The following is a 22,593-nucleotide window of genomic DNA, read 5'->3' as shown; positions in this document are numbered from 1 at the left end:
GAGGAGGATTCTGGGGGGGAAAGGGGGGGAAATTTGGGGCTGTTCAGTGCTAAGGTATGAGCCTGGCAATACAAGCACTGTACTACTTATGCTAGAGGAAGTAAAGAAGGTGTATTCTTTGGTGCTGTGTCTTTCAAGGTAAATGTGTCTGGGGAGCCTGCCAAAGGAAATAACGCTGGGCCAAATTCTGCACTGAGTAATACTCCGTGGAGTTGTGTGCGGGGGTGCAGAGGAGAGGCTGTGTGCTTTGAGAAAACAACTTCCAGCAGCTGTGCTTTAGCCGCTCGGTAGGAGCACGGCAGTCTTTGCAAAGTGCTCCCGGTTCCTCAGGTGGGAAGGTTTGTTAAAATACAGTGAACCGCTGCCACAAAGCATGTGCCACTCACACCGTGAGCAGCGAGAGGGTTTGAGTAGTTCTAGTGCTTTGCAAGTCTAAGACCTGTTAGCACTAGGAAAGGAAGCTCCCACATAAAGGCTTTGGCTCTCGTCTCTGCTTTCCTTCCTCCTCTGTTCTTTCCAGACCTCGGGGAAGCTGTGTTTGGAGCCTCGGCTGTTACATGACAGTGTGGGATGGTTGTGTCCTCAGAGCTGCCCTGAAATACCCAGCACCTTCACTGGTTGCCTGTGGTGGGAGCTGAGTATGCTCAGCACGCATTCAGCGAGCACCTTGCAGGCTTCGAGCTGCAAGGAGCTAAGATCCTAGAGAGAAGCTTTCTTAATTGCTTAAGCCTGTGCTCAAGCTTTGCCACCAGCTGGCACATGGGCTGTAACCATGGGTTTACTCCAGCTGCACGGAGGGATTCCGGCCATGCTGTCAGGCTGCTGGCCCTGGTGTGCCTTTGCAGCTGTGATGCGTCTCCGTGCGCTGGTTCTCCAGCAGGCAGCAATCCTGCCATCAGGCAGGGGCAGAGGAAAGGGGCTGCTTTGAGGACAGAGGGCAGTGCTGTGTACTTGCTGTGAGGGTGCTCTGCACGACTCGGGCTGGATGTAGAGCTTGGTCTTCATGGCCGGACCATGGCGGAATCATAGAGCCCCCTCCAAGGCCCTGCAATGTCTGCTAGGCCATGAAATACTCATGACTAACGCTCGGGTGGTTTTATTTTTTTTTTTCCCCTCCTAAACTATCTTGGTAGGAAGAATATTGGCACAAAAGTCTGTCGGGACAGGGAGGAAGCCTCTGAAGTGCATTTTGGCTGTATGCGCTTGGCCAGATGTTGGGAGAGCTTGAATCAGCCCAAGCTCTTTGTGCCTGTGCCTGCCCCAGCAGCCAGGGTCTGGCCTACGTTGGCATCAGCTGGCAAAGCAGGAGGCAGCGCCGGGCAGGGCTGTGCTCTCCAGTGGCTGCTGGGCTGTGTATTTTTCCTTGCTGTGCTACATGAGCTGCATTGTGACTCATACCTCGTGGGTAGGGCTGATGGATGCCGCTTGCCTTTTTCCTCTGCCTCCTCCTTATTCTGGTCCCCGATGGCTCCTCCCAAGGCAGCACTGCAACTGGGGAGGGACCAGCCTGGGGTCTGCAGCGTGGCTGGGGGCTTCTCCAGCCTGCCTTTGATTTTCTGGGCTTCAGCTCTCCGGCAGCTGCTGGCCCTCATCTACCTGGGCATCTCCTGAGGTGTGTGAGCACCTGAGTGGTTGCTGGTTTTGCTGGAAGGAGCTATCCATCGGACTCCTGCTCTCTGTTTAAGTGAGGTCCTGGACATGGCTGAAGCTGAGCCTTAGGCCAAGCTTAGCCTCATGCCATCCTCCCTTTCCCCGTCCCAGGTGGGGGGATGCCGGTGCTTCGCATTTCTGTGGAACATCACACCGAGCATGCCGTGCTCTGAGCAGCCCTGCTGAGAGGTGATGTGCTTGGCCTGGTGGGACCATGATTCTGTTTGGTTTTGTTGCCACGTGGGTTTCAGTGGGAGGCTTGGCCGGAGTGGTGGCAGCACAGGGAGGGAAGAAGGAGTGTGTGGAGAGAGCCAGCTACAGCCCTGCCTTCCCCACTTACAGATTTACTTCCTTTGGATGTGGGATCACTGTGCACTGGGTGAGAACAGGCGTCCTCCTTTCAGCTTTAATTAAGAAAAAGCAGAAAGTTTTAGGTGATTAACATTTTTTTTTTTCTTTATTCCAACATCCGTGAATGTGCAAAGCAGGATTGTTAGTTGCAGACCTAGAAAACAATTGGATTAGCTTTCTGAGGCTGGAGTTGTGATGAAGGACTGTACTGCTACCTTGGAAATCAGAGCAGGGAGGGATGATCTTTGCAGGCAGTACAGAGAGGGGCTAGAACTGGGCAAATACGATGGAGAAAGCAGCAGATGTTTAATTATAGCACCAGGAGTGGGCACTTGGCTGTGAGCTGGAGCCTGCTGGGAAAATTTGCCTTTCTTACATCTGAAGCAAAGATACCTCTGTCTGGGTTGACGCTGTGAGGGGCTGAACTCCTCACCTTGGAAGTGTTTTGCTGTTGCATGTCAGAGTCTCAGTACCCGGAGCCCAACACTTCGGCGGTGCGGATGCCCTGACCTTTGGGAGCTGGCGGGTGCCAAGAGGGTAAAGCTCAGAGACAGAAGGATGGGAAACGCACCCGGGGTAATTCACCCAAGCACTCCATCAGTGGTCATCTGCGCCCACTGCTCCCTCCTGTGGGAGAGCAGCCGTGCTGGATCCATCCTCCTCCTCCAGAACCATGGGCACCCCATCAGTCGCTGAGCATTTGCAGAGAGGACCCTCCCCAGGGCTTCCCACGTGCTCTGGAAATGCAGCGATGCTTTTTCTTATCATTTATGAGTTCGAGTTTGGCTTTGCACTCGGTGAACCAGGTGACTTTTTGCAAGCAGATGGGAGGGCAGACAGTTTTCCTGTTGTCTCCTCTGTGGCTTTTGGGTGAGGCCATCTCCACATAGAGATTCTGGTTGATGTGAAGGGCGACCTCAGTGAGGCTCGTGCCTTATGGTGGCTTGAGGTGAGCTCACCCCAGAGCCTGGCTCCTTTAGCAGTTCTCCTGCTGATATTTACCTCTGCATGCATTTCCACCCATCAACCAGCATCAGGAAGTGGCTTCTGGCTCTACAAAATTGAAACCAGACAGCGCTTCCCTGGCCGAAAGCGTGACAAAATGGGCTAGAGCCGTTAGCAAAGCAAGCGTTTCCACTGTATTTTAACCAGCCCTCCCAGCCTCTCACCGGCAGGCTGGTGCCGGTAGCAACTCCTAATCTCCAGCAACCCCTAATCAGCAGCGTTCCCTTAGGAGAAGAGGAGGAGACAGGCTGAGTTTTGATCAGCAAAGTGCGTGGTTTGCAGCCAGAGCAGCAGGCACCCCCCAACAGCAGCTCCCTGGCTCATCTCACTTGTTTCTTTTTAATATATATTATTTCTCCAATGACAAGAGGGAGCCCGGTGGGGTATGAACGCGACAGGAGTCTGGAGCTTTTTGCTGATTGAAGAAAGGGAACACGCTGTGCTGGGAGGCTGTGTGGGAGCCAATTCCTCGCTCTCGGCTGGTAAAGATCCGTCTCTGGAACCCACCGGGGAGCGAACGGCAGCCCCGTGCTGGGGCAGGGCGTGCTGTGCCACTTGCAGGGAACAAATCCTGCCTGAGTCTGGTGGGACCTGCCCGGTGGTCACAGCATGGCGGTACGGTGGTGAGAAGCAGTGCTACGTCTACCCCCAGTATCCCCGAGCGCTGAAGAAGTGCTGTCTGCGGAGCGGACGTCTCTTACGGGGCGAGCGTCTTCCCCGGGATACCCGTCTTTGCTTAGAGGGGACTGAATCTGAGTTTCCTAAATTACTGCCCTGCCTGCTGGACTGTCCTGCCTCACCTCATCTCACACAGCTACACGGGCATCTCTCCATGCTCAACCTTGAACTTGCTGAGGCCAAAATTGTGGGTTCAGTTAAAAGGTCTAAAAAAAAAAAAAATCTTCATCTTCCATGGCTTTGGGTCCAGTTTTGCTATTCTAAAATATTTTCTATATTTATACAAATATTTGTGTGAAATATTACCAGGCTTCTCTGTTTTAGTATTAATTTGATGCTGGCTTTAAAAACAGTTGAAAATCCATTTTTACTGTCAAACCCAGAGTGTGTCCTGTCACTACAGGCTTAAATCCTCACTGCACTTGGCAAGGTTTAGGACCAAAGTCACTGTGGTGCCTGTGAAGACAATGCTCTTCATTATGCGTGAGTGTCATCAAGTCGTGCTTGTTAAATCCTCTAATCCTAATTAAAAAGCTACAGCCTCACCCAAAATGAATGTGCGGAGAGACCAAATTGGTCCTGTTGGACCAGTTTTGATTTAGTATCTCTGGAAGCAGAAGACAAAAAGAAGAGCATCTTCCACAAAGCCAGATAATCTAAAATGAGGAGATGAGGAGCGTGCCCCAACTGAGTGGAAGTTCCCAAGGGCAAGCAGGAGGCTCTTGTGCTTTTGGGATGGTGCTAGTAGGAAGTCAAATATAAGAGGAGAAAAATACCTTTAAAAATCTTCATCTTTAAAAAAAAAACCATAATTGGGAACCAGAAATAAAAGAATTCTGGCCCTGAGGGTGAGACTCATCCTTCGTAACAGGATCTGTTAAAAGCGAGTCACCAGCAGCGTCCCTCAGGAATTGAAGGCGGGAGATGCTGCCAGATAGGAGGGCGAGTTGCTCCGATGGTGTCTGTGCCCGTCCCCCGAGGGACTGAGCTTTGCTGCCCACAGACGGGGCTAAGACCCAGGGTGGGTGGGTGCAGCTGGCCACAGGAACGGCTGGAGAGTCCCTTGTACCCCTCCCTTCCTATGGGCTGGGCTCTATTTCTGTGTTTGCAGTCTGCTTTCCCACATGTAAATTCTGGTCCCCACTGTAATCGGTCCTTGGCCAGCTTTTCAAAGCCTTGGCTTGGACAGTGGCTGTGCTTTCTCAAAGGACAGGCCGTTCTCATCTCCCCTGGGTTTGAGCTTCTTGCTCAGCCCCGGAGCAAAGCAGTGTGCTTTTCCTGTTGTTCTTCTGAAGTCCTGTCTGGTTGTTATCTACAGACCAGAAACAGAACCTGTGCTGTTTGGTCTCCAGCCAGAATATTGCTTATTTTCTCGGTGCAATATCTACAAGTCCGTGCACAGCTGGGTTATTTGTGCAATAGAAGCACAGATTTTATTTCCTCCCCTTTTTTCTTTCTTATTGCCCCAGCAAATAGCCCGCTAAGCCAGAGAAGAACATTTATGGATAGTAGTGATTGTTTTTAAAAAATATTTTTTCTTTTTAGCTTAACTCCCATGGAGTGGTTACATCCTGTCCCTTGTCTGCTAACGCTGGCCATGCGTGTGTCTTCTGTAGGAGGGAGTGACGCTGTGAGTCAGTGTGAGAGCTGACATGGTTTGGAGGTGGCATCTCTAGTGGCAAGGGGAAGTTCGCAGAGGACTGTGGCCACTGCATCCCTTTCTGTGGCATGCCCCTGCGCACCGGTCCGGGATGCTGCGCAGAGCTGTGGTGTCCTGGAGCTCCCTCCTGTCTGCTTCTGTGACACATCCCATCCCATTGCAGATCGAAGCGCTTATGATGGAGATGCAGAATCCAGACACAGGCATCAAGACGCAGACGCAGAGGGTGCTGATCACGAACATCCCACATGCTGTGGCAGGTAGGAGCTTCGCTGGGGGAAGGGACTGGGCCAGGAAGTTCCTCAGAGAAGAGCTGTGTGTGGACCCCGTGGCCACCCCAGGGTTACCACTACCTGGCTGCATACTGGAGCCTGTGTTCCCAATAAATATTTTCTGTACATCCTTTGAGATGTACCTGCTCCCTTTATCTCCTCACTCATCTCACTCCCAGCTGTTTGAATCAGAGACACAAAAAGATTGATAATAACACTCTTTTAGCTGTCTCATGTGAGTTTAACTCAAGGGACTTTGTTTCCTCTTGGTGAGTAGGTGCTTCGGCCTCCAGACCTGTCATATTCCCAGTAACACTGGATCACAAATAAAGATAAATATCAAAATCTGATTAAAATAGGCAGCCTGGAGTCAGACGGAAAGATGGTACTTCAGAAATGAGCAATAAACAATTAGTCTCCCCTTTTTAGTGTTTTCTGCTAATAATAATTTTTCTTCAGTATGCAGGAAAGGAACAAAATATTCAACCCACTTCTCTGCCTCTACATGACAGCTTTTCCTCCTTCAAGCAGGCTGAAGAAGAAACAGACGGCAGCTGTGCTGTGTCACAGATGGCATTACAGGCAGCTCTTCTTGCCGTCTCCTTTGTGCCTGCTAGCTCCTTTCACAGGGCACTCTCAGTACCTCTGCTTCCCTGTTCTCCAAGCCTCTGCAAAAGCTCTTGGGAGGGATCCCCCACTATAAATATTCACGCGTACTGTACCAAAGTTTCCTCTTCCTGCTTTGGTCTTTCTGCAGCACTTTGAAATTTAGAACAAAAACTCCCACTGAAACCAGTGAGCTTGCTCCAGGCAACTCAGGAGACAGCTTAGCCAAACAGATTATTTTTTCCCCACTGTATTTGCAAAGCCCAGTAGGCCCTGGGTGTTGTTTGCCCCAATTTTTTTTAAAATGAGGAAGCAGAGGGACTGAGATGAAGTCACTTGCCCATGGGTACAGTCAGTCAGTGAAAGAGTAAAGGAGAACTTGGACAACATCTGAAGCTTGTTCTGAGCAGCACCCTCCATGCAGTACAAACCGTGCCCTGGCTTACATTGCTGTTACGCAGCTGAATTTGGTGGAGTGCTCTGCATCGGCAGAGGAGCTGGCCTTGCCTCCCTTAGCTGTTAGGGAATAATTAAGGCAGTGCTGCAGAAAAGATTCCCCTGTACTGAAGATGACGTGCCACCTAGATTAAGTACAGGGGGAACAAGTACTTCTCTTAATGTCTGACCAATGTAAAATACCACTTCCTAAAATTCCATGGTTAGGTGATGTGGAGGGAAGATGCCCGTTGATGCTCATCCTCTTTGCGTGCTGTCTGCCTTATTCTGGTTCCTTAACCAGGATTGCTACAAGTTCCCTCTTGTTAAGTCATAAATTCTAGTCAACTTCTGATAGGCAAGTGAGTTCCAGTTTCCTTGTGTGGTAGTCATCACTCTATAAACTGATATTTTTAGTGCTGTGCAAGTTGCATATATACTGATTGGCTTCTGGGTGTTGCAGAAGAGACTGATTCATGTTTAGTGAGGGAATGGTGAAGACATTAGAGCAGTGGACACAGATCCACTGAAGAGATCTTGGGTCTTCACATGCAGGAAGCTAACTAGTTAAATTCAGTGTCAGTAAAATGGCTTACAACAGAAAAGGCAAATAAACCTCCACGTTAAATGCGCACCTTTGGGGAAAATGCTTACAGAGAGAGCTGTCTAGAAATGAGTGATGAGATAATCCTTTAATTTCATCTATTTCAGGAAGCAGGCGGTAGGATAAGAGCTCTGAGCCCCTATTAGAAAGTTAAGTCATCACTGCAATGTCAAGAAAGGTCAACACCTCCATCTGCAATCCTAGGGGACATTCGGAGGAAAAGACCAATAACTGCTCGGGGAATGAGGGCGTTTTTGCCCTGTTTAAATGGAAGGAGATTCATGAAATTTGCCCCCAGAACATAAAACTGCTGGAGGTTTATGCTGACTATGGCCATGACTCGTCACACTCCAGCAGAAGAACTGGGAGAGATGAAGTGTTTATGAATGCAGAAATCTTGCTTCCCTTTGATCTGTCCTGTTACCACTACAACTTGGATCTGAGACTCAGACATCCCTTCTGCACTGAAAGTCATGTCTTGAAGGACTCGAGAGGACCAGTCACTGGTCTCTTACTAAAACCGAGACAGGACCATGCTCTATGAACCTGGAGACACTTTGCAGTGGATCTTTCAGGACAAGATGGTGCAAAACAAGGGGCACACTTCACCTTCCCTGGGCATGGAAGCTGTTGGCATTGCTTAAATCCTTTCTAAGCCAGTGATGAGGGTTTAAGTATGCTCAGACCACGCTGTGCCATCCTGAGGTCACTGCCAGGCTTGGGCTCCCTCTCCCAGGGACTGGTGTCTGCTTGGTCAGGAGAAAGCCTGAATGACAGCATGGCCAGTGAGAGACCCACAGTGGTTTTTATCTCCACTTCTCTTGTGTGGTGCATTGGAAAACACGTTTGCAAGAAGGGGTCTGTGCACTCGGTGGGATCCAGAACACAGTGAGGGCTGAGGACTGGAGAGGTCTTGTTTTCACCCATGGATTTTGGCACGCTCCCAGTTTCAAGCACCTGACATTTTCTTTGCTTTACAGGTAATGATATATTCCAGTGGATTCTCCAACGCTTGCAGATCACTGAGGAAGGTGGGTAGAAATGTAAAAATTGAGGCTTTTTCAACTTCAAGTTGTAAAACTTTAAGGTCTCCATAGACAAAACCTCTTAGATGAATTCTCTCCCGAGTAGCAGTTCACTTTTAAATTTCAGCGCAGTGTTTCTGTGCAATCAGAATGTCTGCCTTCTCCATTTTCAGAGGCACTCCACCTGGGGGACCTGTTTGTCAAATATGGATACATCTACCCTCTTCTGGAGCCAAAGAATCTCACCCTTAAGACAGATGGCAGCCTGTACAGGTTTCAAGTGAGTCCCATCTTTAAAGCCATTGTGAGCGAGTTCAGCACTAGTTTTAAAAACAGGCAGCTGGGACAGTTCCCTGGGAGCTGTAGTCGTGAGGCCATGCTGTGTAGCTGTGCTGGTTGTTCTGTGTGCAGGAGGAAGGGATCCACAGAGAAACCCCAGGCCAGTTCCCCCAGTTCTGTGTGTCAGATTAGTTTACAGGGAAACTGTGATACTTCCTTCAACTAAATTAGCGTACTTGTTCAACTTCAAAATAGCTGTGCTTTCTTCCAAACGCATGTCCCCTTCCAGGTCTTAAAGTAGCAAATGGTATTGCTGCTTGAAAATAGAATAATCTGGGGAGACTGAATAACAAATATAGGAAAAACACAGTAATAACAGGATGTTATCAAGGTTCATGGACCGTTTCCACTACCATGGGAAACTAGGGCACCTTTGTTGGTACTTTGAATCAGGAGTCTGGTTCCCACATGGTGCCAGATCAGGCTCCAGCATCAGTCTGAACGCTCAGGCAGGAGTGAGAGTTTGCCCCTGTTAACCCATTGCAGAGCAGGAGTGGATTTGGCGTTGGCAGTCTGCTGACCTCCATTCTCCTGCTGTAGCTGGCCCGCACCACCCTGCGAGCTGACACGCAGCGGGGGAGCTGAGGCTCTGAGTATAGCAGAGAACTTTCCTCGCCCTCCGGTGTGGGTGGTGTGTGCTTCTTGGCATGAGTTCAGGACTAGTCTGTGCTAACCAAAGGCTTGCTTTCCTGCAGACCCCCTATTTCTGGCCAGCGCAGAGCTGGCCTGCTGATGACACAGACTATGGTAAGTGATAGCACTGTACGTGTTTAGGAGGTGTAGTGCAAGCCCATGTGTTCGTGCACGCAGTCCTGCACCACGTTTGCTGTTCATCTTTTTGTGCTGTGTGTCCACATGCGATGACCAGCCCTGGCATTTTCTTTCATACTATTTTATGAATAATTCTCAGTAATGCTGAACTGAGGGAGTGCTCTGGATGTGACCACCTTGTGGTGGCCTTGATGAGAGAAAGTGCTTAAGCTCCTCTTACGTTGCACTAAGAGCCGTCAGACTGGAACACATCTGAAATGCTCTGCTGGGTAGGGAAGACTTTAAACACAAGGTTAGATTTCCCTGAGTAGTTAAGTGTGTTCCTGGATCTGAGCCCAAGACTGTCTTCCTGTAGATATGGATCAAGCCTTGCATTCGGAGATGGTTCTTTCTTTACATAATGGACAGTGGCTTCCAATGTCTCCTGATGGCTCTTCCATCTCAATCTTTTGTTGCCTTTATAATGCTTTTTATTATAGGGCTGGTCATGAAGCTTGGGCTGATCAGCTTGGTTTGCTCCTGTGGACTGTGCAGTTCACAGACTGATTTGTTTATACCAAGGTCATCCTCTGTGGCTTTTATCTACATTATGCTGTAGATCTTCTGGGGAAATAAAAAATCCATTTTAGATTGGAATGTTTTTAGTAGAACTTGGAACAAAACACTGGCCAGTGTTCGGAAAACTTGGAGGTCAAACTCTGAAGAACCTCAACATCTTAAAGATTTGGTCCAGTGTCCTTTGAGCCATGAAACCCTGGCTGAGTCCCCGCAGGAGGAGCGACTGCTGGCAGAAGGCACACGCTGCCCGTTCTGTGTGGCTGCTCCCAGCCTGGGCGCTGGCTCCTGGAGCATCAGCGACAGAGTGAAAGCACCAAGTTCATTTTTCTTCAGTGAGCTTGGAGCTCCTGCCTGGGGAGATATTGTGACAGACAAATATTCCTGTGTTTGTCATGTGGGTGAATTTTTAATTATTTTTGGACATGTTGGTCTAAGTATAACTGACTGCTTATTTGCTTCTCCCTCCACAGCAATTTACCTTGCAAAGAAGAACATTAAGAGGAAAGGGATTTTAGAAGAATATGAGAAGGTAAGGAGATGTTGTACTTGTCCACTGCAAGCCTCTCGTTTGCTATAGCTTTAGCCCTTTGTTGCTAATGAATGGAGTGGAGCAAACAATCACCTCTTGCAGTTGCACGAGGTGTCACTCCAGCAGTGTCAAAAGCTGAAATTTTGGAAGTGAAAAAGTGGCCAATACGGGAAAATACTCTGAAGTCAATGATAATTTTAGCGGGGATAATTGCTCTGCTTGCAATGGTATTTTTGAACTGTTGCAATTCATGTAATAACGTTCAGAACAATCCAGATTTCTTGGCTCACTTGCCAGCCTGGCCTAGTTGAGCGATGGAGAGTCAAGAAAACCCTATCATGGGAGCGCCTTGTCCAGAATTTTCACACTAACTGCTTTTTTATTTTTATTCCAGGAACATTACAACATGCTCAATCAAAAAATAAACTACAAGTGGGATTTTGTTATTATGCAGGCCAAAGAGCAGTATAAGTGAGTTGACTTGTGTTCCCTTATTTGCTGCATCGTTGGGGAGGGTATGGAGAGGCAGAGCTTCACTGTTTTGGTGCACAGTTAAATTGCAGTGTAAAAACATAAGCTGCAGCTTTAAAATAACTTGCAAGTGCCCCCCAAGGTTGTGAAACAAACCTGCTTTTCCTATCAGCTTGGGGTTCCTCAGTTCAACAAGGACACTTTGTTCACTTCGCACTTTGAGTGAAGGATTTCAGAGGTTTTCCAATGACTGGGCGCCCGCTTGCAAAGCCTCACCCTCACCCGCTGTGCCTGCGTTTCTCTCCCTGCCTGGCGTTTGTCTGCCAAAGCCGTGGAATCGCTGTGGTTTGTGAGAGCACAGGTGGGGGTGGGTGCCTTTCCTGCCAACACCTACGCCTGCCTCTTTGCAAAAGGTTTTTGCACATGCGTAAGTGTGCAAGGGGAGGTTTAGATTTTGCACCTGATGTGACTCCCTGAGGAAGCCGGGGTCTGATGCTGCAGCGTGCAAGCCCTCGTTAGAGACAGCTGCTTTTAGCTCAGGGTTGTCCATGAGCATTTGTGGATCAGGCCACTGGACTTAGGACCTGTTATTGGTCTGGTTCAGTTATTGCTTGCACATGTCTCACAGCTGAACTGAACAGCCTGAATCAAGAAGCAGTAAATGTTCCCAGCAGGGACTTCTGGAGAAAACTCTGAAGTGCATACTTAGGCACCCAGCCAAAATGACTTGATTTTAGGAGCTGAATCCTTCAAATTTGCAGGAAAGTCAGTGAACGTGAGATGGGATTACTCCTTTGGAGATAGGATCTTTCCTACCTCTGGGGATTCCTTTTAGCTTTTTTACCTCCCAGCACGGCAGGCACTGCCTCTGCTGTTCAGCAGTGTTTCTGTCTTCACTGGGATGGTAGCCAAGTCGTCAGAATACAGCTCATCAGATAACTGTCTCATTAAACACGAGACTGTTGTTCTTGTAAATTGAGGTCAGACTTGGGCTAAGAGATGCCAAATGCAGTTTTAAAGTTAGATACTGAGACTGTGTCTGAACTAGTAGATTAAACACGTCTGAGGCTGTTTGATGGTGCTGCTGGGGCAGACCGGTGCAGAACAACTCGCATCCACCCTGTTAACCACAGCAGGGTGGCCACATGCAAACAGCCTTTTGGGAATGCTCCCTTGCCCTTGCTAAGTCCCAGATTGTGCCCAGGACTTGTCTGGGAAAGAATTAGTTGGTCCAAGCCCAAACCATGCTAGTGCCTCTTCTATTTAATAGTAGAGGTGATTTGGGGTTTGTGCCTGGGAGCAGTGCTTGGTACCATTTTCAAATCATTCCTGTGAGAAATGCCCCCTTTTACTGCGAGACAGGGACGAGACGTGTCCGGGATGTATCTCTGCCTGGCAGTTCTCAGATACTGCCCGGGGACATCGGAGACGGATAAACACGAGGCAGCAGAACTGACCGCAAGTGGCGGGTTGTTAGTGTAAGACTACGAAAAGGCTGTCTGTCTAATCAAAAGAGGATGTGTCTGCTCCCAGCTGAGCTCAGGAAGATGATGATTTCTCAAAAGCTACGGTCATGTGTGGCCATGTGAACAGCATGATCTGCAGTCCAGAATTAGCTGGGGTAAGATGTGGTCAGGAGCATCGTGCAGTCAGGCAGGGACCCCTGGGGCAGGGGAGGCTGGAGGTGTGTGTCCCCTTTCTTGTCCCACTGGTTTCAGGAGAGCAAAATTCATGAATTCCCCTGGTTGAGTCAAATCCTGTTCTTGGCTTTGCAGGGCAGGGAAGGAGCGGAAGAAGGCGGATAGGTATGCCCTGGACTGCCAGGAGAGAGCCTACTGGCTTGTGAACCGGACTCCTGTAAGTAGAGGGTGTCGGTGTGTGGCTTTAGTGCCTCGGTGGTGCCCTCCCTGCGGCCACCTGGGGCAAACTCCCGCACGTGAAGAGCATGGCCGAGGGCATGGCCTCAGGCTGTGCACCCTGTTGCTTCTCATCAGGGAAGGGGTCAGCCCGGGCCTGCCCCAAGTCCACACCTTTCTCCTTGGTTCCTCTCCAAGGTGCAAGGGAGGGAGGTCTGGCTGCAGCACCCCGTGCTCGGAGGGGAGCGTTCCCAGATTTGGGGGGCAGAGCTCCCCTGGGGCACTGCTGGTGGGGAGCTGATGGCAGTGGAGCCCTGTGGGGCGCGAGGGCCTCCTCATGCATTTGTGTGAACCACAGTCTTTAAAACAAATGATTTACAAAGCTATTGCTGTTTCTTGTTCATAACAGCCCGGCATGCTAGATGTCCTCGAGTATGGATTAAACCGCGTAACAGATCCCAATGAAAAGAAGGTAAATCAGGTGAGACAGGGTTTGTTTGTTTTTTTTTTTTTTTCCACACCTACTGAATTTTATTAGGAGGACCCAGACAGTGTCCCTGGGATTGTTGATTTTTGGGCACCGCAGGCTGAGCGAGTCAGCTCAGCTGTCACAGCCAAACAGGCCAGAGGTTGAAGCTGCCTCATTGTCCAGTGGGGTGGGGCCCTCAAAATAGGCTTTGGCAGCTTCTTTTGGCTTGACAATCCTTTGTCAGCTTTCTTGCCACACCAGTTAGTGTGAGTGCTTAGCTACAGGACATGTTTTCTTTGGTGGTGAAACTGAACTAAGGAATCCTCTATTTCCAGATGCTCGTTGCTGCCTTTTTATTAGTGTTGAAGGAACTGTGTGGGGTCTAAAGGATCAGAGGAAAGATCCAGGTTTAAAATAAAATTACATAATACCTCCAAAAGGGTAAGGTGTGGCAAGAACATTGTGTGGTGGGTAGGAAACACAAAATGTTGCCTGAAAATGCATATTGTATAGCTAGACTATCAAGAAATGGAATTAATGAACTGAGACTGTGGAGGCTGTAACCGGGTGGGAACTGGTTCAGAGTCCACAACAGGACAAATGCAGTCAGTGGATGAGGAGCTGGAGCTGCTCTTCTCTTTCTCCTTCAGTACTTTTAAGTGATCCTGTATTTGTGCACTTAACGGTGTTCATTTGGAATTGAAGTCAAAGCGTCTCTCAGCAATTACATGCAAATGTTACTGCGATCAGACTCACTGTATTCCCACAACTTCTCACTTTTGTAACAGCCTTTAAACATCTCAACAGCCAGAGGCAGGATAATTGCTTTGGCCAACTGTGTTCTGTTGCTATAGAGACTGAAAATGAGCAAAATGTAGGGTTGGGGTGTATTTTATTTTTTCTTGCTCTCAGTAGCAGCTGCTTAGAGCCTTTTAAGAAAAAAGGAGTGGTGGAAAGGGAGAGGGATGGAAAAGAGGAGTAAGCCAACTTCTCGCCCACATTTTTACAGCTGACATGGAAGGAGATTTTAGGTTTGCAAACGGTCTGAAAGCCCATAGCCAGCTGCCAGCTGCTTGGTAGTGCAGAGGAAGCGAGCTGAGGGATCTCTGTTCAGTTCCCACCCTGGACGTGAGAGAGGTGGTTGTTTCCCTCCATCAGCGGAGGCTCCAAGGAGAGCCTGAGCCAAAGGACACCAGCTTTGGGGTGACTTCACTGCCTTTGTCCTTTAAGCTGGTCTCTGAGCTGTGCCTTCTCTCTGGAGGCTGAGCTTAGGAGGGAAGGTTCTTCTTGCTCCTCTTTTTGCTTTTGAAAGAGCGATTGACAATACATGAGCCAGCCGAAAGCCCACATAGAGCCACGTTTGGACTAGCAGCTTTTTTTTTTGTATTTCTGCAGGCTGCTCTCACAAACACCTGTGGCTCAACAGCCTTTGGTGAGCAGAAGGGATGACCCAAGCTCTGCTGGTAAATGCTGAGCTGGGCTGTGTTTTGTTGGCCGTATCTCATCCCTGCTGAAGGCAGTGCAGAGTTTTATTGATGTTTTCTGTGGTCCCAGCCTCTGGCTCTGACATAGGTGAAGTGATGAGAGCAGAATATGAGCGCGTGAATCCAGCGCCCATTTATTTGATTTATGTCTCTGTTCCTGCTCAATCTAGCTTCACTTTGTTGGCCAATTGGTTGTCTTTTATCTTGACAGCTGAGCAAGAAAGTATTCCTGGTGACAATTAATTTCTGACATCCGAATGACTTCTTTGATGCTGATATTGGCATGAACATCTCTCACTTGCCCCAGACCCTTTGGTGGGCTGTTCCCTCCTTAACTGAGTCCTCTGGGGATAAACAGCTGCTCAGCCAAATATCAAACTCCTTTGAAGGGGACTTTTATTACTGACCCATGGGCATCCCTCCCGGTTATAATGAGTTAGGAGCTGTAGCTGGGCAGGAGGAGTAAGGCAGAAGTAGCCATCCATTGAACAGCTAATTAAGGGATGCTTTAGCCTTTTGTTACCCAGGTCTCAGGCTAGTGATGGAGACTCACTGCTTAGAGAGTTACCAGGCAACTGCCAGAGCCCGCTGACTCACCTGCAGGGACACACTCAGCTTTTGCCGCCTTCTGTAACCAGAGAGTCTTTCTGAAAGATGCTTTAGCTTAGCCAGAAATCATCGTGCTAGATTCAGGGGCTACTGAATGAAATGCCCTGGCTTGTTGTGCACAACAAATCAGCCACAGGTCATCGTAGTCATTGCTGGCCTTTCATTTCTTAAGTCTCTGTCGGTTTGGCTGCCTGATAAACACGTAACTTGTGCTGCATCCGTCACATCTTTTGAAACAGAGTCAGAAGCAAATAAGATAGGGGAAAACTGGCAATTTGAACAAAACTGGGCATATGGACTGTTACAGATCTGGCTTCCAGATGCTGGGCTGGAAGCACCAACAGTGGAGATGCATGCTGAGATGGTCTTATGCTGGACTCAGAGTTTGCCTCTGGCGTGCAGGGCTCCAGCTGGCTGTGCGCAGGGAAAGGCTCACGTCTGCACCTGAGAAGAGGTGTTGGTGTGTGTGGAGCAGAGCTGTGTGCGTGCCGGAGTGCTGTTTGCCACTGCGGTGTCAGAGAGGCCGTGCCCACAGGTGTTTTGCTCTGGCTGCAGGACGGTGAGCTCTGGAGGGAGGCTGAGCTGTGCTGGCACCGCGCCGTGCTCGAGGGCTGGTGCTCTGAGCAGGATCCCCAGGGTTGTCCTCGCAGCTTGTCGAGCAGCAGACAGGGAGCACTGCGGCTTTCGGGGCAGAGTGCGGGTGTGATTTGCAGTGCCCTGGCCCAAAATGAGCTCTGGATGACAGTGGCCCTGCTTGTTCTTCAAACTCCATCTGGGCACACACACACAAGCTGTTGTCCAGCTGTTTATGGCCTCTGTGACCACTGAATGGTGGCCAGAGGAGCGAAAACATAATGACCGTTATCTCCACAATGTGGTGAGGAAGACTCACACTGAGAGCAGAGGTCTGTGCGAATGGTTAGCTGGAAATTAGACGGCCCAGCTCTTGCAGGAGCTCGTGGCTTCAGCCGTGTGGATCGGCTCCAGACACAGGGCTCTTGAGCAGGTCCCGGCTGGCTCCCAGCTGAGCTCTGCAGCCGCTGCCTGTGTGCATGGGGAGCGCTCGGCTGGTGGCAGTGGGCTGTGACGAGGCTGCGCAGGGTGTCCCAGTGCTGCTGTGTGTCTCGGGGAGGAGGATGTTTAACAGCACACAGCGCTGGCCTGAGACACACCGAGGTCTTTCACTAATTGCCATTTTGATTTGAAGCCTGCAGGGCTGGGAAGCTTATCCGCAGTAATTGCGATAAGTCATTCGTTAAGGGCATTGCAAAATTAATCTCATTATAAGAAATGACTGTCTTGTTCCAAATATTATTTGCTTCCAAACGAGGGAGGGTGGGTGAGTGGTACAGGGTACTTTGGCATTGCTGCTGTCAGTAGCAGGGGGTAAGGCTGAGTAAGATGGTGGGGACAACTGCCAGCGCTCAACAGGACACAGAGAGTATTCAGGGTCCCTTGTTCCAGCAGCGAGGCTGGAAACTGGTCATGGGAGCACTGTGGGAGAAAGGGAAATGAAATGATGTTCAGCTCTGGGGTGAAATAGCTGAGATCCTTCCCAGTTACTGTGGGTTTGAGAACTGGAAAGGGCTGAGCACAGTCAGCACCTGCAGCGCTCAGGAGGGTGTTCAGTGCTGGGCTCCTCTTTGGTTCTGCTGCAGGGCAGCGTGTGCCACCACACAGTGATGCTCAGCCCTTCTCATACCATAGCCCTCTTCTCTGTGCAAGCCTTGGCAAATCCCCTCCCCACCCTACAGCCCCCCTGGTTTTCCCAGGACCAGCTGTCCGGAGGGCTGACCTACACACTCAGACTGTGACAGGAGGGGATCCTTCATGTAGGATGCACTTGGAAAAAAATAAAATCTTTCCTTGTTTGCAGACATGGCATTAGCTTTGATTTTTACTCACCCACATATAATTTGTCTGTTGTGATGGCATTTTAATTCATGCCTTTCTTGCTCTATGTAACGTTTAACTTCCTGTGTTCTTTTTCTCTTTCCCACCAGCTGTTTGTCTCGTGTGTGTGTGGTGTGCTGTCTGCCTCTAAGACCCCTGTAGAAGAGAACACAACTTTACTACCACGTGAGCTGCCTTCAAGCTGCTCTTCCAGCATCCACCTCTCCTTGTCCCACTGCACCAGACCTGTCCCAGGCACCCACTTGTCAAAACAGAGGAAGAAATGAGGGGCCTTTTAAAACCATCTAATGATTTGAATGTGTTGATTTTCCTAAAGTAAATGCCCTAGCCACACTTCAGTTCCATCAAATGGAACAGTTCAGCTGGCACTTGTAAATCTGATGGGGCCTGGTTTGTATCTCAGGTTCCCCAAGGAGATCATGAACTCCTATTGTGCAGGAAATAGCTGGCCTGAAACAGAAACAAAGTTCTCTGAAGAGGACACTTCTAGGACAGTAAATGCAGTGAATTTCTCTGCACAAGCAGTTGATTTTTTTTTTCCCCCCTTCCATTTCTACAGTCTATCTGAAACAATGATGACACTGTAGAAATAGATGGAAGAATTGGTGTCTGCATGGAAGCTGGCCTGGCATCAGGGATGCAGCTAAGAGCAGAGAAGGATGAAAAGCTGTTCCTTAGTCCATGTGTCCTCCATCATTTATAAGATGCCCCAGGAGCATTTCAATCAGCGAGGAAGGCTGTACAGCCCTGTGCCCAATGATCCTGTTGTCCAAGAGCTTTTTCTCCCCCTTGATGTGTCAGCCCGTCCTGCCTCGCACGCAGTTCCTTGTGTGTGGCCAGCAGAGCATCGCTGCTGTGCAGCTACTGTTTGCTTTCCTGTTTGTCCCCACTAGCTGATATGCACGGCAGTCATTCAGAGCTGGTCGTGGTATTTCCAGCAGAAGCTTCCTCCCTGTGCAGTGCCACAGGGAGGGTTTCTGTCAGTACCATGCTGGCCAGGCGAGGTTTGTGTTAGGATCAGATGGGCTGGCTTCGGGGTAGTGCTGTACAGATTGGCTGATCTGCTGCGTATCTGGCTCCTGCTGCTGAAATGGTGAGTGTGCCCTCACAAAACCAACCAAGCTTCACCAAAATATGCGTATTTTTCTTCCATACAGAGAACAGTTTCTCCCTCTTGAGCAGGCCTAGTGATGATGGGTAAAATGCAAAACCAGATCTGCACCAGTGTCCCCACGATGGTCCCCTGGGAGAGCGTCTTGGCTTCCCCAAAGTAGTGGCAGCTCAGGGTGCAGGTTCTTCTGGGAGAAGCAGGCTGCAGGTGGCATTCAGTATGGGATGCTTCATCCCTCATCGCTCACAAACTGCACTCTGCAGACCCATGTCTGCCACGGGGTTAGTTCGATAGGATAATTCTGGGCTGCAGATTAGTGGTGTGACTTTTGTTGGCTAAAATGGGAGGTGCAGAACTGAAACCCTCTAAAGGCTTGCTGGGGGCATCCCTGGCTTGGCCTGTCTTTCCTTCTCCCTCAAGTTTATTTCACACTAACTGTGCTTCAAAGGAAGCTGTGTGAATAAACACCCTGCAGTTAAGTTCTTGCCTCCGATTGCTTGCTCATTTGTGGATGACATGTAACATAGACTGAGTTATTCAAATCACAACGTAAGCACCCTTTGCACAGCAGATACTGCTTCTGAGGCTTTTAATTGTGGTGTTTATATTTTGCAATGTGTTGGTTCCTGTCTCCTTTAGCTAATATTGAATGATCTAATCTGTGTCTCGTAAATGAATCTATTTTAGCTCCATTAGAACAACCCCTTAATTGAAGGCATACAGGCAGCCTGTGATGGAAGAAGCAATGCTAAACAGTAAATACAGCTAATGGAACGATTTACGGTGTGTGGATGCTCTTAGCTTTGATGATACCCTGATTAGCTGAGCTGCTGTGTTTGATTTTAATTGTAATGAGAATTAATTGGAGAGCACTGCACAACGGCAGCCCTGCAACGGTGTTTTCATGTCTCAAAAAAAGATGAGTGAAAGCACCCACCCCGGTTTAATGGGTTTTGGTTTTTTATTTTACAGAAAAAAACTATAGCTGTTTACAGGAGAGAGGTAAGTGGTCCTTCCCTCACTTGTAGGTGTTTATCCTGTATGTATCACTTACATCAGTGTTGATGGGGGCTCCAAGCCCCCTTTGCAGGGGATGAATAGTTTTAAAAATGCCTGGGTTTGGCTGGCAGAGTCTCTGCCTCATGGAGCTTTCAGGAGCTTTCCTGCCTCTGCACCTCCCACTGCAGGCAGCCAGCTCCTCTCCCAGTGACGGGAAGGCTCAAGCAAGGACAGACACCAGGGCTAAAATCAAATAGATCAAAATTAGCGGTGGGGAAATCATAGGAGATACATCCAGTGGCGCCAGTGCAGAGACAGCCAAGGATCAATGATAATTACATGCTAAATCATCCAGAGCATTTGTAGGTGCCTAGAATGGTGGCTGTTATCCAATTTTTATATAGCATGGGGAGTGCTTTTTAATTACTTGCACATTGCAAAATGCTCTTCTGACGTTTGCAATAAGCTCAGTGAAAACAGCCATTTTACTAAGACAGTTCAGGGATTCTCTGATTCCTTGGACATCCAGTAATGAGGGAAGAAGCAGCCCGTGTTGTAGTTAGCCTCACTACCTGACAGAGGGCACGTTTGAGGTTCAGATAGAGACGGCCTTGTCTTCACGTCTCCATGCTCCTAACCATGGACTTGTCTGATCCCTCTCAGATCATGTACTATCAGCAGGCCATCATGAAGACCAGAGTGAAATCTTCTGTCTCTCTCGAAGGGTAAGTCCTGATTTCCTTCTGTCCACACATTAATTAGTCTTCAGCACTTATCTCCTAATGAGATGATGAAGCTATCTGTTCTGGCAGCTGGTGAGTCAGTCAGGGGAATCGATGCGGTGGCCACACGCAGTGTTTGTGCTAACTGGGCTGTGTGTTGCCGGGGCCAGGAGGCACAAGGCAGAGGAGGGATCAGAGCCCCAGCCGTGAAGAAGAGGGTTCCCTGGAGCTAAGGAGAGCTTTGCTGTCTGTCTGCAGAGCAGCACCAGCCTGCCGGTTGAGATTCCCTCCGAAATCAAGAGATGTTCAGACTGATCAGGGCTGGATTATGGCACTTGGGACCCAGCACAGCTCTGGAAAAGCAGCTGTGTGGAGGCTGCCTTGTGAGGATGCAGCAGCGTGTCTGTCCTGTGCCTGTTCCTGTGCGGGATCAATAACCAAGTGGAGACAGAGTGACCCTCCTGTCCCCTGGTCCCCAGCCTGCTGGGCTGGATTCAGCCCCAGCACATGTTCGTGCTCGTATGGTGATGCTCACCAGAAGGCAGCAGGGCTGGGGAAGTCTCTGGTTATTCTGTATTGTGAAGGAACACACCCCTCTCCATGAATGTCCAAGCAATTAGCAATTCCACTTCACAGTGGGAGTGTTTCCTGATCAGATTCTTGATGAAGCCAATTACGTGCAAAGCTCCTAGTCCTAGCATTAGCCGTTAGTGTGTTTGCCACAGGCGTTTCTTACCTGGAACCTTATGTGCTGGCCAGTTGCCTGGAGGTGCAGTCCATACCCCCAGTCTGTTTTACATAGTCATTGCCACCCGGAGATTCCTATCAAGTCTAAAATAAACAAGGTGCTCAGGCCTGTTCCCTGGGAGAAGGCAGTCGTGGATGGATGAAATGGGAGGAGGAGTCTGGGAAGCAGTACTGTCTTCTGAGAACCAGAACTCGCAAGGTACCAGCAGTTCTGCTCATTTCATCTGTCACTGACTCCCAGGTCACTTAAAACTCTCTCCTGCCTTAGTTTTCCAAACTCTGAGCTGGACCTGGGGACACCTGGCTGCCTTCCAGGTATTTTGTGGTGCTTAAGTGATTGGCAGTGGAGCTTTTCACTCAGTTCTAGTCCTCTGATGGGATAATACCTATCACCTAGATCAAAAAATCCTCAGGAAATTTGGATCTCCATCTCAGCTGCAGAATTGGGTCCAAATCAAATCATTATTGATGAGTATATGAACAGCAACTAGATAGTGTGCATGCGTCAGAGCATTGCATTGATTTAGGAGGAGCTGCAAAGTACTAATCATTAAAAGGACAGAGCAACGTTACCTGAGTTGACAGGTTTAGATTTGTAGCTTGATTAGAATATATGGATTGGAGTGAATTATGCAGGTGCTGGAATGCCTTGGCATTTCCAGTGAGAAGATAGGATCGAGCCCTTCTGTGCCAAACCTGTGGTATGCTTTGTGCAGTAGCATTCTATAATTGCAGGATCTATGCCAAGGTGCCTGTTAGCAATGGGTCCTTGGACAGTGCACTCCCAGCTTTGAGCACATGAAAGCAGTTTGGCCTGGAAGGAATTTTAAATGCAGAAACCAGATGATTTTTTTCAAGAATGAAAAAGGGAGGAGAAAGCTAAAATTCCAGGACATTAGTGAAATCGGTTGTAATTACAAGTCTGGCCAACTTAGAAGGTAGGAGAAGTGTTTGTCTCTATCCTAGCAGGAACCAGACATTTTTGCTTTGTGCCAAGCCCTCAGAGCCATTTGCAGAGGCATGAGCCGTGCGGTAGGTGAGCGGAGGAGAGGAGAAGCCGGGATGTGCCCTCAGCATTCCCTCACCTCTCCCGGAGCTCCCGGGGCTCTCCCACGCCCTGTGGGAAGGCTGTGGAGAACCCACCCTGAGCGAACACAGCGCTTGCTTTCCCCTTCTCTGGCACTTCCCTCTCTGTAGCGCGTGGCACAGAACGGCGCAGGATCAGGCCTTTGCCAGTTGGCTGGAGAAGGAGACAGAAGACATTTGGGGGCTTAGTCCCACTTCCTTGAAGAGGCAAAAGGAGGTGATGGAAGAAGGTCTGGTATCTCCCAGCACTTGAGCTGGCAAAATCGCTGCTTTGAAAGACAACCAGGAGATTACTGCTTGGGAAATGGAAAAGATTAACTGAGCTAATGAATCAATTTTTCTAGTAAGGCAGGGCCACGTTCCAGGTCCCCGTGCTGGTAGGGCTGCACCTCTGAAGATACCTATAGCCTGTGCAACCATTTATTTGATTGTAATAGGAGTGGTTGCAATTCTGCCTGCAAATTAATAGTTTGATCTTGTTGGATTTACTTGCAGGCTGGTGAAGTACTCTGAGCAGTTCCTCTCCAACGATCCTATCCTGTCTGGATGTCTCCCCAGCAACCCCTGGATAACAGATGACCCTGACTTCTGGGATCTGAATGCAAAACTGTATGTATTTACAGTCTCTTGCCAGCTTGTGGT

General features: G+C 49.2%; 1 protein-coding gene across 2 annotated transcripts in view; it reads left to right on the top strand.

Annotated features, from left to right (window-relative positions):
- Positions 1–22,593, top strand: part of LOC141951952 (regulator of G-protein signaling 9-like) — a 31,180-nt gene that overhangs the window by 1,022 nt on the left and 7,565 nt on the right. The window contains exons 2-12 of one of the 2 annotated variants that reach the window (XM_074888833.1): positions 5,508–5,604; positions 8,242–8,292; positions 8,460–8,566; positions 9,321–9,372; positions 10,425–10,483; positions 10,878–10,954; positions 12,730–12,811; positions 13,220–13,282; positions 19,370–19,399; positions 20,060–20,121; positions 22,447–22,560. In XM_074888833.1, the coding sequence (XP_074744934.1) occupies positions 5,508–5,604; positions 8,242–8,292; positions 8,460–8,566; positions 9,321–9,372; positions 10,425–10,483; positions 10,878–10,954; positions 12,730–12,811; positions 13,220–13,282; positions 19,370–19,399; positions 20,060–20,121; positions 22,447–22,560 (794 nt within the window). Of the gene's footprint in view, positions 1–5,507; positions 5,605–8,241; positions 8,293–8,459; positions 8,567–9,320; positions 9,373–10,424; positions 10,484–10,877; positions 10,955–12,729; positions 12,812–13,219; positions 13,292–19,369; positions 19,400–20,059; positions 20,122–22,446; positions 22,561–22,593 lie in introns of both variants that reach the window. The other variant, XM_074888832.1, reaches the window with a different exon arrangement.

The sequence above is a fragment of the Strix uralensis genome, chromosome 19 (genome assembly GCF_047716275.1).
Source record: "Strix uralensis isolate ZFMK-TIS-50842 chromosome 19, bStrUra1, whole genome shotgun sequence".
NCBI lineage: Eukaryota > Metazoa > Chordata > Aves > Strigiformes > Strigidae > Strix > Strix uralensis.
This window is presented reverse-complemented; position numbering and strand designations above follow the sequence as displayed.